The sequence below is a fragment of the Dama dama genome, chromosome 25, assembly GCF_033118175.1.
Source record: "Dama dama isolate Ldn47 chromosome 25, ASM3311817v1, whole genome shotgun sequence".
Lineage (NCBI taxonomy): Eukaryota > Metazoa > Chordata > Mammalia > Artiodactyla > Cervidae > Dama > Dama dama.
The window spans coordinates 48,266,321-48,280,929 of record NC_083705.1 but is presented as its reverse complement, the minus strand read 5'-3'; the positions used below and the strand labels follow the sequence as shown (position 1 = coordinate 48,280,929).

The 14,609-nt window shown below is 40.6% G+C and overlaps 1 protein-coding gene across 3 annotated transcripts in view; it reads right to left on the bottom strand.

Moving 5' to 3' along the window:
• ZFR (zinc finger RNA binding protein) overlaps window positions 1–13,603 on the bottom strand; it is an 82,192-nt gene extending 68,589 nt beyond the window's left edge. The window contains exons 1-2 of one of the 3 annotated variants that reach the window (XR_009690509.1): window positions 13,470–13,564; window positions 13,072–13,171 (exon numbers count right to left, since the gene is read on the bottom strand). Coding sequence is in view for 2 of the 3 variants with exons in the window: in XM_061129274.1 (XP_060985257.1) it covers window positions 13,072–13,171; window positions 13,470–13,506 (137 nt within the window). In the remaining variant the exon portion in view is untranslated. Of the gene's footprint in view, window positions 1–13,071; window positions 13,172–13,469 lie in introns of all 3 variants that reach the window. The other 2 variants (XM_061129274.1, XM_061129275.1) reach the window with 2 other exon arrangements.
• Between the last annotated feature and the right edge of the window lie 1,006 nt (window positions 13,604–14,609).

Here is a 14,609-nt window from a genome sequence, read left to right as displayed (position 1 = left end):
TGTCACCCTGCTTATTTAACTTACATGCAGAGTACATCATGAGAAATGCTGGGCTGGATGAAGCACAAGCTGGAATCAAGATTGCCGGGAGAAATATCAATAACCTTAGATACACAGATGACACCACACTTATGGCAGAAAGCGAACTAAAGAGTCTCTTAATGAAAGTGAAAGAGGAGAGTGAATATGTTGGCTTAAAACTCAACATTCAGAAAACTAAGATCATGGCATCCGGTCCTATCCCTTCATGGCAAATAGATGGGGAAACAATGCAAACAGTGACAGACTTTATTTTCTTGAGCTCCAAAATCACTGCAGATGGTGACTGCAGCCATGAAATTAAAAGACCCTTGCTCCTTGGAAGAAAAGCTATGATCAACCTAGACAGCATATTAAAAAGCAGAGACATTAATTACTTTGCCAACAAAGGTCGGTCTAGTCAAAGCTATGGTTTTTCCAGGAGTCATGTATGGATGTGAGAGTTGGACTATAAAGAAAGTTGAGTGCCGAGGAACTGATGCTTTTGAACTGTGGTGTTGGAAAAGACCCTTGAGAGTCCCTTGGACTCCAAGGAGATCCAGCCAGTCCATCCTAATGGATATCAGTCCTGAATATTCACTGGAAGGACTGATGTTTGAAGCTGAAACTGCAATACTTTGGCCACCTGATATGAAGAACTGACTCCTTGGAAAAGACCCTGATGCTGGGAAAAACTGAAGGTGGGAGAAGGGGACAACAGAGGATGAGATGGTTGGATGGCATCACCAACTCTATGGACATGAGTTTGAGTAAACTCCAGGAGTTGGTGATGGACAGGGAAGCCTGGTGTGCTGCAGTCCATGGGGTCGCAAAGAGTCAGACATGACTGAGTGACTGAACTGAATACTGAGTAAATTCAGGCTGTATTTTCTTCTTAAAAACCAGAACAAATAAAATAACCAATCTTACCATTTCTACCAACTCATTAGATTTGTAGACTACAAGGGAGAGGGATGGTTAAATAGCATATGAACTGTTAACAGTTTTCTTGAGATCTTTTAACTCTCAATGTTGTACTGTTCTGTGCTTAGTCGCTCACTCATATTTGACTCTTAGCAACCCCATCAACTGTAGATCGCTGGCTCCTCTGCCCTTAGGAATTCTTCAGACAAGAATATAGGAATGGGTTGCCATGCCCTCCTCCAGGGGATCTTTCCAACCCAGGGATCAAACCCAGGTCTCCCATATTGCAGGTGGATTCTTTAATCTCCCTGACCCAGGAATTAACCAGGGTCCCTCCTGCATTGCAAGTGGATTCTTTTTTTTTTTTTTTTTGCAAGTGGATTCTTTACCAGCTGAGCTACCACCAGGAGAAATGTCATTTGGATCCACTGAACCTCATTCTCTCCTTTTCAGCATTTTTGAGGTTATTTGACCATTTACATATGAATAAGGGATAATGAAAAACTATAAGAAAATTTGCAATATGAATTATAGCAAATTCAAATTCTTACTCCACATATAGACAAAATGGACCATGTTCTCTGAACATAGCTGCTCATCAACTTTAATGCAGAACATGAAACATGTCCATCTGTAAATGCTAGTTCCCCATTTTAATTATTTCTCTAATGAGTTCCAACTCTTCATTACTTCCAGTTCTTCTTCCTACATTTGAATTGTCAACATACAATGCTTTAAAAAGTTTTGAAATGTTTTATGGCTCATATTTTGCTGGAGAGAGAGAGATGATGATGACCATATTTGATTCATAATTGCAAAACATCATTAATTTTTTGTTTTGGAATGATCTAATGAATCTTTTAATTTCTACACCATCTATTTCCTTCCAACTACCTTTGAATACGTATCTGCCTTGAGGATCTGTCCACTAATGCACCATATCGAGTAAATGTTAGTTCACAAACATCACAAAACAAGAAAGATTTCTGCCACATATACTTCGAGCAAAATGGGATGTTCCGAATATTGTCACAGAATAGTACATAATGAAGTCCTTCCTATTAACTATATGAGAGTACTTTTCTTTTTTTATCCTTAGAAATATACTGTTCGTTTACTGATTCTTCAGTGTGAAAAAATTCATCTCAGACAGTGGTCCGCAACTTTTTTGGCACCAGGGACCAGTTTCATGAAAGACAATTTTTCCACAGATGGGGGGAGGGGATGGTTTTGGGATGATTCAAGTGCATTACATTTACTGTGCATTTATTTCTATTATTATTACATTGTAATATATAATGAATAAATTATACAACTGCCACCTGGGCTTCCCAGGTGGCACTAGTGGTAAAGAACTTGCCTGCCAATGCAGGAGATGCAAGAGACGCAGGTTTGATCCCTGGATTGGGAAGATCCCCTGGAGGAGGAAACACAACCCTCTACTATTCTTGCCTGGGGAATCCCATGGACAGAGGAGCCTCGCAGGCTACAGTCCACAGGGTCACAAAGAGTTGGACACAACTCAAGTGACTTAGCATGCACACATATAATTGCCACTCACTGACAGGGTTCTGGCAGTAGTCTGATTGTGATCTCTGTGCAGTCCAGCAACTGACTGTGGTCTCTGTGCAGTCAAATCTCTCTGCTAATAATCATCTGTATTTGCAGTGCCTCCCCAGCACTAGCATCACCTCAGCCCCTCTCCTCAGATCATCAGGCATTAGATTCTTACAGGAGGAGCTTTGCAGCTCCTATGAGAATATACTACTTCTCCAGGTCTGACAGCAGGTGGAGCTCAGGTTTAAAGGGAGTGATGGGAACCTCTTAAACACAGATGGACACTTCCCTCACTGGCATGCCACTTACCTCCTGTATGGCTGATTCCTAACAGTCCGTGGCCTGGGGGAGGGGGATCCCTGATCTAGGATACGGTATGTAAAGACCTTTATGCTAAGATTTTGCTCATGCAATCAATTTCACCATTATCATTTGTCTTGAGTAGTGTCATTTTGTTTTTGCATTCATCTTATTTATGTAATAACTGTCAAATATTTTGTGTTAACTTTCTTATTTTTTGACAGTATGAACAGAGAATGAATAATTCTGACTTCTCAACTGTGTTGAAGGAAAACTAAAAGCCAACAATTAAAGGTAGTGTCTCTCTCTTCTTTCATACCATCTTGAAAGATGCAAAATGTTGGGCAATGCAATATCTTCCACTTATTTCACTACTGTACCATCCTTTGAGGTGCTTCCAAAACCATTTTGCTATTGCATTACTTTTTTTTTTTAAAGCATAGCTGGAAATAAGTGATGAGTAAAGAGGAAATAATCTTTAGGATCACGAAACAGCAAAATGTTTCAAGAAACAGAAAAACAAGATCTCTAAGATTCCATACTCTGAATCTTAAGATTTATAAAAAAAGATCCAGTGGATCCATATGGTAATTGAGATAAAATAAATTTTATTCCATTTTGAAAATAAGCAAATTGTTTTCTTTGGAAGACATCTAAAAGAGAAAGTCATGCAATGTTAATCCTTGTAAGTATTTGTAAACAGAATTACTTAAAAAAGAAACAAGCTAAGAAAAAAAAAAAAGAAACAAGCTATTGGGTATAATTAAAGCTGGTGGATACCATAAATTAAACCAAAGTGCTCTATAACTTCCTATACCCAAGAAAAATACATCTTTCATTATATCTCTAATATATTAACATTTCTTCAGAGAAAGGTATGGATACTCACAGAGGTGAAACTAAAAAATTACATGCCGCCTACCATAGAGCCAAAGAATGTTCAAACTACTGAACAATTGCATTCATTTCACATGCTAGCAAGGTAATGCTAAAAACTCTCCAAGGTCAGCTTCAACAGTACGTGAACCGAGAACTTCCAAATGTGCAAGCGGATTTAGAAAAGGAAGAGGAACAAGAGATCAAACTGCCAACATCTGTTGGATCATAGGAAAAGAGAATCCCAGAAAAACATCTACTTCTGCTTCACTGACTATGCTAAAGCCTTTGACTGTGTGGATCACAACAAACTGTAGAAAATTCTTGAGAGAGATGGGAGTATCAGACCACCTCACCTGCCTCTTGAGAAACCTGTCTGCAGGTCAAGAAGCAATAGAACCAGACATGGAACAACGGACTGGTTCAAAATTGGGAAAGGAGTATGTCAAGGCTGTTTATTGTCACCCTGCTTATTTGACTTACATGCAGAGTACATCATGAGAAATGCTGGGCTGGATGAAGCACAAGCTGGAATCAAGACTGCTGGAAGAAATATCAATAACCTCAGAGACGCAGATGACACCACCCTTATGGCAGAAGTGAAGAGGAACTAAAAGGCCTCTTGATCAAAGTGAAAGAGGAGAGTGAATATGTTGGCTTAAAATTCAACATTCAAAAATCTAAGTTCATGGCATCCAGTCCCATCCTTTCATGGCAAATAGATGGGGAAACAATGCAAACAGTGACAGACTTTATTTTCTTGGATTCCAAAATCACTGCAGATGGTGACTGCAGCCATGAAATTAAAAGACCCTTGCTCCTTTGAAGAAAAGCTATGACCAACAGCAAATTAAAAAGCAGAGACATTACTTTGCCAACAAAGGTTGGTCTAGTCAAAGCTATGGTTTTTCCAGTTGTCACGTATGGATGTAAAGAGTTGGACAATAAAGAAGGCTGAGTGCCGAAGAACTGATGCTTTTGAACTGTGGTGTTGGAGAAGACTCTTGAGAGTCCCTTGGACTGCAAGGAGATCAAACAAGTCAATTCTAAAGGAAATCAATCTAGAATACTCATTAGAAGGACTGATACTGAAGCTCCAATACTTTGGCCACCTGATGCTAAGAGCTGCTCATTAGAAAAGACCCCAATGCTGGGAAAGACTGAAGGCAGGAGGAGAAGGGGACGACAGAGGACAAAATGGTTGGATGGCGTTACAGACTCAATGGACATGAGTCTGAGCAAGCTCCGGGAGATGGTGAAGGTCAGGGAGGCCTGGTGTGCTGCAGTCCATGGGGTGGCAAAGAGTTGGACACAACTGAGCAACTGAACAACGAGCAACAACCTACTCTTCATGTCAGTTTTTCCTTTTTTTTTTTTTTACTAGTATTTTCAGAATTTTTTTGGATGTCATGTGAATAATGAACTGTAAGTCTATACAATAAGATCCCCAATCCTCTAAATGTAAAGCTAGGATAACCAGATATTCTGAAAGTAAAGGTTAGCAAATGAAGGATTTTAAGCATAAGAGTATTTTGATTAAATTTATAGTGACCATGTCTGCTTATAGTAAAAAATGGTTTGGGATGGGTAGGACTGGGGGAGTGAGAGAAGCAATAAAGTCATCTTCATAAACCATATCACTCTGCCCTCATTTATATGTATTTTTAAAAGGCTCATTGTTTTTTCTATCATAAAGTATCATTCCTCAAATTTCAAGTTCTCTGCCCATTTAATGCAGACCACTATACCAGTATAATGCAATTATACAATATATTATCTTTTCCAAGAAATAAAAAATCAATTCAAAATTTTATTTTCACTTCTTTTATCTTTAAACACAGTGCCTCCCAATATTTTAAGCCCATTTAACCTCTAGGACCCTCAAGAATTTATTTGTGGATAAACAATAAAGTCCTACTGTATAGCAGAGGGACCTATATTCAATATCCTGGGATAAACTATAATGGAAAAGACCATAAAAAAGAATGTTTATATGAGTATAACTAAGCCACTTTGCAGTACAGCAGAAATACAGCATTGTAAATCAACCATACTTCAACAAACTTTTTAAAAAAATTTATTCGAATACTAAGATAGAATGCAAAACCTATTTTATGCAAAATTTTATGCTTGTCTTTCTGTAGCTCCAAAAAAAGTCAGATTCTATTTTTCTATAATGGCCCCCCATGAAAATTAAAGCAATGATTTTGATAACTGTCAATTCTTTACTTAGCCTCTCTGAAGCCTTAATATTGCTGACTACTCTATCTTCTTTTGGTTTTTATGAACACTACATTCTCCCAGGGTGGTCACCACCACCCTGACCCAGTATTTGTTTCTTTCTCTGGCTCTACTTTCAACACCAAAGTTCCCCAAGTTCATAACTGTGACTCTATTTTTCTTCCACTCATTCAAAAAAAGTTTACTAAATGTTTAAATGTTTGATGCATGACAAGTAGTTCCTCTGGCTCATCCATACTTACAGCTACAACAGTGGATTCACCACCATATGGCTAATATTCACATTTACACTTTGACCCTTATCCCAATTCTGAGCTCTATTTCCAAATGCCTACTGAATATTCTGAGCACCTTACAAATGTTATCTCATTGAATTCTCACACCACAATGGAGAATGTAGAGGCCTCCTGGGATGCTGATAATGTTGTTTCTTGGTCTGGGTGCTTGTCATACAATGGTGCCCAGCTTCTGACATTTCATCAAGCTATACTCTTATATGTGCTCTTTTCATATATATCACACTTCAAGGGAGAATTTTTCAAAAAATTTCAATCCTATGAGATAATTATTAGTATTATCTCTAATTTATAGATGAAGAAACTCAAGTACCAAAGGACTGTTTGCCCAATGTCACATGGAAATAGTAGAGGGAGCCAGGACTCCAGAATCTACCAACTACGAACCATATTAAGAATTTAATTCATAGAATTTCCTGGCAGTCCAGTGGTTAGGACTCTGTGCTTTCAATGCTGAAGGCACATGTTCAATCCCTGGGGAACTAAGATCCCTACATGCCACATGGTGTGTCCAAAAAAACCTACACAAACCAAAAAAGAATTTAATTCCTTCCTGCCTTGGCCAACACATTTTCTTTGTCTAAAATGATCCTGCCTTGATTTTCAGAATTAAATACCATGAAGACTACCTCAAACCCCATAGTCGAAATGCTCCAATTCCCCATTTAAGTATTTTATTAAAAATCAGTACGATCGTTACCATGGCAGAGTTACCTGTAGGTATACTGCCCCTACTCTCATCTTCCAGCAGAGTAAATTCCTTGAGAGCAGGTATGCATACTGCAAGTTACTCCCTATAAATGCATTTTAATATATTTATTACATGAGAAGACTAATATTAAAAAAACAAAAAGTCAGATGCTCTTTATTTCATTAATTTGCCCTGTGTAAGGGTGAATTAAGAGCTGCACTGTACACAGCTTTCCCAAAACACTAAGCAATGTTGTTCTTAGAACAATGACCCCAATTATGATAGAGTGATGCCAAGGACAATGTATGGATAAGTACCGTAGGCACACTCCCCACCTTTAATCTCCTTCTAGTAATTCTAACATACTTTGTCAATTACTACATTTGACCAAGGACTGTTTTCTGATTACCCTGATTGTTTAATAACGTCTTTTGGTCCCTGCTAATATGCAAGATATCATGACAAGACTGTCTTGACTACTTTTGGACAAATACTCTCTTCACTGTCAACATAAGAATTTCTTTATCAAGTGACCCCAAAAAGTCTGCTGTGGTTTTTATTGGAATTACATTAAATATATGGACTACTCAGGAGAAAACTGATTAACTTGATAGTATTGATTTTTTTTCACTCCATGAACACAGCCCATCTTCATGTTATGTCTTTTCTGTTTTTTTTTCCCCCTGTTCTGTTCTTTATAGCCTATTTTATTTTTTCCTTAAAATGTTTTGCATATCTCATTAGTTTCAGATCTACTTAATAGATTTTATGGCTATATACAAAGAACTTATTTGAAATATAATTATCTAATTTGCCATTGATGAAACAGGAGAGTTACCAATATTTCCCTGATCTTAGATGCAGGAAATCTGAATTCTTATTATTTCTCATATTTGTCTGTTAACTATAATCATGTTACTTGCAAGTAATTAAAAATTTGGAGGTCTCTATTAAACTGACACTGAAACTGAGGCCACCAACTGATACTCAAGTACCTACTTTTAACATTTGAGATTCTGCTGCTGCTGCTAAGTTGCTTCAGTCATGTCCAACTCTGTGCGACCCCATAGACGGCAGCCTACCAGGCTCCTCCGTCCCTGGGATTCTCCAGGCAAGAAAACTGGAGTGGGTTGCCATTTCCTTCTTCATTGAGATGATGAAACTCCATATATTAAATGTAGGATAGACATCAACTAACGATAGATTTTAGAACACTTTTAATATTATTATGCAAATCTCTGCTGAAAACTAACATGGGTAAAGTACCTATTGAAAATCAGGCACTAGGCTAGGAAGTTTTATATTTAATCTTCACCTCAAAGCAAGTTAGCTGAAGAAACCAAGTCGTAGAAAAATTAAGGGACTTGGACAAGTGCCTAAAGAGAGATTCAAATCCAAAGTGGGACTAGCTCATCCCCTTTTCATTATAGTATACTGTGAAGCAGGTTACAAAAGCAAAAGCACAGTCAAGAATACACTTTAAGCATTCTATAGAGTGCTATTTTGGCTCACACTGCCCTTAAGGCTATTAAGAACACATACAGGACACATCCCTGTAATAGCACTGATCCTTTTGGAAAGAAAATGTTCATTATTTCAAATTCATTCATGCAATATGAACCCTAAGATCTCTAATTCAACAATGGAAGAGCTAATAGAATTAGCAGCTGCAGTAAATTTTTTTCAGTAGAGCCAGTAAATTTCCATCACTAAGATTGGTTTCAAAAACCTGTTCATCTGGTTTTTTCACAATCTCAGTTAGTGATTACTTCTTTCTACTTTACCAGTGTTCCTTTTATTCTTTCCTCCAAGATACAATATTCTTAACTCTACATTCCAATAAAAAGGAAAAAAGAGAAGAAAAAAAAAAAGAAAATTCACTGGCTAATCAGCCTATCCAAGTTACCTTAGTGATGTGAAGAGATACTCATCCTTTAGGAACAGATGTCCTAAAGACATCTCAAGAATCACTAGATGAGATGACTAGCAGATGTTTAAGCTAATATTCAGACAACAGTCAAAATCCACTTAAACATTTATTATTCAAGAATATTATTATTCTAAGATATGGGGGCAATTACCTTGGGTCGTTATACAATCATTACTCAAGTTTTTGAACTCAATAAATTCTAGAAATTAAAAGGGTAAAAAATGTTGCCAAATGATTATTTTAAATAGCTAACTTTATTGAAGGTAGAATAACATTCAGATAAGAATTATAGACAGAACAAAGTTTTAGCACAGGCTAAAGATTCAGGTTATGCAGGAAATAGACAAGTATCTTGAATAGATAGAAAGGTGACAAGAACTGAAACATCCATGGCTTTTCTAAGGAATAAGAGAAACTGGCTGTTTAAAACTCTCAAAGAAAAGATTATGTCCTATTAATAGTAAACTATAATGGGATTACTTTAGTTTGTATTACATATAGTGTATTTGTTTACGCCACAAAATTCCTTAAAAAACTGAAGAACTTCTATGAGAACTTCTGTATAACTCCCAGTAAGAGAGAAAAAAACTGATTTGATCCTATGAAACATTAATTTTTAGCAAGTTTTTTCCACTGAGAATTATCTTTCTCACATTTTTTGCTATGGTAAGTCCTTACAAACTGTTAAAATTGTTTTCTCCAAAATTTATTATAAAATTATGTCTAAAAGTTTTAAAGTGTATCTTCTCAAACAAAAAAGAGTACTGTACTGAAGTAGGTACCTATCCAAGTTCTCTTTCTGCCATGAAGCCATTCCTATTTTTTTCACCATGTCTGAAATCTGCTTTGTCCTGCACACTCCAAATAAACATTCTACCAGAAACATATACATATAAACACAATAATTAATACTTAATTTTTTTTTGATTTTGTAATTTCCAAGGGCGAAAAAAGCACATGAATGGTTAAGAAAATGAAAAGATTACATTTGCAATAGCGGCCAAATGGCACAACAGGTTTATTTAGTAGCGTTAGAAGAAAGACAAAAAGAAAAAAAAAGGAAATACAGAAAGCAGGAAGAAAAATATTCAGTAGTTGATGGAACATGTAGCACAAGGATTGAGTAAATGCTTATCACAAAATATCTAATATGCATTATACAAAAGAAAAACTTGGTTTATCTAAAAATTATTAGTAGCAGGACTTAGATTCTTATAACATCTCTTAAAGAACTTTGCTATTTAGTATACCATTATAAATTTCAAATATTAACAAGCAAAAAGAAAGCTTAAACTTAAAATAAATTTAATCAAATACCTTACATAGCTGTAACCAAGAAAACTAACAACCACAATTAAATCTAGACTTAAGATATAGTTACTTTAAGTTATCTGTACTCTCCGACAGGTGAAGCCAATTATTCATGTAATCCAACAGGTAAATGTTTAAGATTTCCTTGAGTTTACATCCCTTAAATTAAAAAAAAATTTTTTTGGAAAAATAATCCGTGGTCTTCCATGTCTGAAAGTTGTATTTTAATGATTTCTACTCAGGAAGAAAGATGAACATTATCACTGCATTTCTGCATATGCTTTTACTATTATCTGTTGATCCTCCTTGAACAAGTATTAGCATTATTGAATCTGATTTCTCTCCATTAAAAACAAAGAATTCCATGTACTATGTTAAGTACAAGGATAAAGTATCTTAAAAATTAGTTTTGCCAATATATGCATAAATAATGTCAAAAGACTAGTCTTTTCTCATTAAAGTGTTAGTCGCTCAGGCCTGTCAGACTCTTTGCAACCCCATGGACTGTAGCCTGCCAGGCTCCTCCTTCCATGGTATTCTCCAGGGAAGAATAATGGAGTGGGTTGCCATTTCCTTCTCCAGGAGATCTTCCGGACCCAGGGGTGGAACCCGGGTGTCCGGCATTAGATACACATAAATATATAACAATCAGTTTAGTATTTTGGATTGACATTACAGTTTACTAAAACTATTAAGATTCAAAGTAAAAAAAAAAACTAGATACAGAAATTCTGTAATAGCTTCCTATACTGGGATAAAATACATATATGCAAACATTTTCATCAAAAAGTGATTAAGTACCTTTAAATTGGCATTTCCTCCCCTCATTTCTAGCTATAGGTTTGCATTAGAAAAAATACTTCAAAACTGCCACAAAGAACTAGTTTTCAGTAAACAGTTCATAAATAATTCAACAAATCTATCATCACTCTGCGAACAGTATAACAGAAAAGCAGTGTTAAACAATTAAAATTTAAGTGGTTAAATACAGTCTGGTCTAGAACACATAGTACTTGGTATCAGTAGATTTATGACACAGATGCTCATTAGTAATCTCCTATTTCCCAGAGAAAGAAAAATGGCTTGATTTTTCTCTCTTCACGAATATTATCAGCTGTTTAAAGTATCTGAAACTTCGCTAGTTGTTTAATTATCACAACTTGTAAGCAAAGACTTTTTTTAACGTTTATGCCCCAATAATCTGTCATCTCAGTCCTTTTTCTGCAAGTAAGGGTCTAGGTGAAAGGACTTGTAAAAGATGCCACATGCGTTCAAGGCATTCAACAATTAGTAAAATATCAATTTCATCAATAAAATATTTATACATCTCTTAAAAATCAACGGTGTCAAAAAAAAAAAAAAATCAACGGTGTCAAAAAAAAAAAAAAAAATCAACGGTGTCTTAAGCATTGAGTGGTTTTAATCGGTAGTGGTTTTTTTTTAAGTGATACATAAAATAATGACAACCCTTCTCTTTACAATACATGGTGGTGTTTAGTTGCTACTCCTGTCTGCCTCATTTACAACCCCATGGACTGTAGCCTGCCAGGCTCCTCTCTCCTTGGGATTTGCCAACAATACTGGAGTGGGTTGCCATTTCCTTCTCCAAGGGATCTTCCGTACCCAGGGGTCAAACCCAATCTCCAGTATTGGCAGGCGGATTATTTACCCACTAGCCACCAGAGAAGCGCTTGCAAGACATAGCATCTTATTATTCCATGAAATATGGCAACTGTGTTTCAGAATTACAAGTTTTAACCACAAAAGACAGCCTTATTTTACAGATGAGGAAAATGACAGCTCAATTAAGAGATACTCCCACTGTCATAAAATCAGGAGCAAAATAGACTGAAACTCAGGTCTTCTGGTTCCCAGAGATGTCCTTTCCATTAGAGCACCCGCCTCCTGAAGTGAATCACGTGAGAAAACTATCTGGGTTTTAAATTACCTACTACACAGATATCCAATATAATCTCTCTCTATATAAAAAGTTGATCACTTAGGAGTCCTGTATGCTTACAGCCTGAATCTAGAGCCTCTCAGAATGACTCAAAAGTAACAAAATCTAGTTTTTTTCTTTCTTTTGAGAAGATATATAACGTAATACAGACACTTCAGAAATTAGAGCTTCCCTTAAGGTAGCGATTTCATATGGGGCATTTCACTAACTGTACCTCACTAGCCCTTTTCTTTTCTCCGGAGGAAAAAGACCCGCCCAGGGGAATTACTGGCCCACCTGGAGCCTAATCGCAATAGCTGCAACAAGGCAGTGGACTCATTTGTCAAGCACTAGAAACTTCGCGCATCTTTTCCAGTCTACCAGCTACACAATTCACAGGTGGTTGGTGTGTTTACCTCTCTCCTCGCAGGGAAAACTAAATCAACCAAATGAATGCGATGACACCCGCAGTTGGTTTTGCGGGGCTCGGGTGGAGGGCCAGGTGAGATTACGGGATGCAGGAGAAGGCACCGAGAAAACGACACGTTATCTGGGCTCCGCGGCCAGAACACCCGGCGAGGAGAGGCAACGCGCGGGCCGGGGCGACCCCCGACTCCCTCAGAGACGCCCTCGCCCACACTCTCCATCCCCAAGTGGGAGGGGGATCGGAGGCGGGGACCGGCCCGCGGGGGCGGGGGGACCGCAGGGGCCTCGGCCTCCGCTCCCTCCCTCAGCCCGCCGGGCGGGGGCGGCGGCGCGGCTCCGAAGCCGCGGGAGGCCATTTTAGCTGCGGGGCCGCCGAAGGCCCGGGCGGCCCTCCGCGGCCCCCAGCCTCGCCTTCTCCTCGCTCCCGCCCCGGGCCGTGAGAGGCCACGGGCCGGGACTCCGGGGGGGAGGGAGTGGGGGCGGGCGCGGGGCCGTCGCGCCGGCGGGATCCCGGCGGAGGGGCGGGCAGGGGGAGAGGAGGGAAAGAGCGTGGAGCCGTTACCTATACTGGGCCGCAGCCGCCGCCGCCGCCGCCCCGCTGTGGGTGAATCCAAAGTAGTTGCCGGTCGCCATTTTGGCATCTTCCCCCAGCCGGCTGGGCACTGCGACGGGCAAGGCGAGTCGGGTCCCATGGCGGGAGAAGAGGCGCCGAGGGGCAGAGTCGCCGAGGGAGGGAAGGGGGAGAGAGAGAGAGAGAGAGGCACCGTGAAAAGCCGCCCTCGTCGGGCCGCGGCCGCGCCGCCTCCCCCTCCCGCCTCGCACTCCCTCACTCACTCGCACGCCCCGGTGGCGGCGGCCGCCGCCTCCTCCCCGGAGCCTGCCCCAACCCCCGCGCCTCCCCGCCGCCCCGGGCCGGGGAAGGGGCCGGGCGGGGACCCCGGAGGGGCACATTATACTCACCATAGGTGAAAGAAACTACAGGGCATATGGGAATCATGGGCTCGGGCTGCTGCTGCTGAACTCTGAACTCTCACCCGCTGCCTCCCTCCTCAGCCCCGCTCCTCCTCAGCGGAGAACAGACCGCCGCCTCCCGCTGCACTGCGCAGGCGCGCCCGCGCGCGGCACCCTGGGAGCTGTAGTCCCGCCGCCTTCGCGGCTCGGGCGGGCGCGTGCCGGGCCTCAGCCGAGGCGGGCCAGGGGCGTCCTCCTAGGGAGGCGGGTCTGGCTTCCTCCGCGGTGGTGACCGAGGCGAACCGCCCCGGGCCGGCCGAGAGGAGGAGTCAGAGAGAGTGACTGGACAGAGTGACGTCTACCCGTCTTTTCTTCTTACTTTTCACTTCTTTTCACTGTTGCGTGTGCATTTGTTTTTCTCCCTTTCAGCCCTTCTCCAACCCCTGCACTTTTCATCAGGATTTGAACTGGACTAATCTGGATTGTTTTTCTCCGTATTTCTCTCAATCCCGCTTCTTGTCCTTAGCCTTTGAAGTGGAGAGGGAAAGACGGGGAGGGGAGAAAGAGAAAAAGAATGGCAGGTGTGCTATTGCGTTGGCTACCCCTTCCGAATTAATCTCTTCCGGTCGCCTTTCTCTCGCCCGCGCCCACTCCCTTGATTCCGAGGACGTGTACGGAGCCTCCACAAAGCGTCAGGCCCCGTTCTGGGTGCTGGAGGTGGAGCAGTGAGCAAAACAAAGTCCGCGTTCATACGGAATTTACCTTCTGGGAAACGGGGAGGGGAGGGGGGTGGTGAAATTCACACAATAGCCAAATAGTCTGTCGGCCGGTTGATTGCAGCTTTAAAAATAAAGCAGGATAGGAGTTAGAGAGCGAGGGAGGTGCTACTTTACTAGGGTGTGGTTAGGGAAGCCGTCGAGTAGAGCCCCGGGAAGTGAGGAGATAAACCTGGTGTAGATGGTTGCGGGAAGAGCAGCAAATGGAGGACCCTAAGGCAGGAGTGCTCAAGAGCATCAAGGAAGTTAGTCTGGCTGGAGTCGAGTGACAGGGAGTCGGGATCAGAACGGTCTTTGCTAAGAGAGCCTAATCTGTCAGCGTCAGGACCGGAGGGCACTCTTCCCCCGTGCAGGCGTGTCTTTGTTCCCTCTG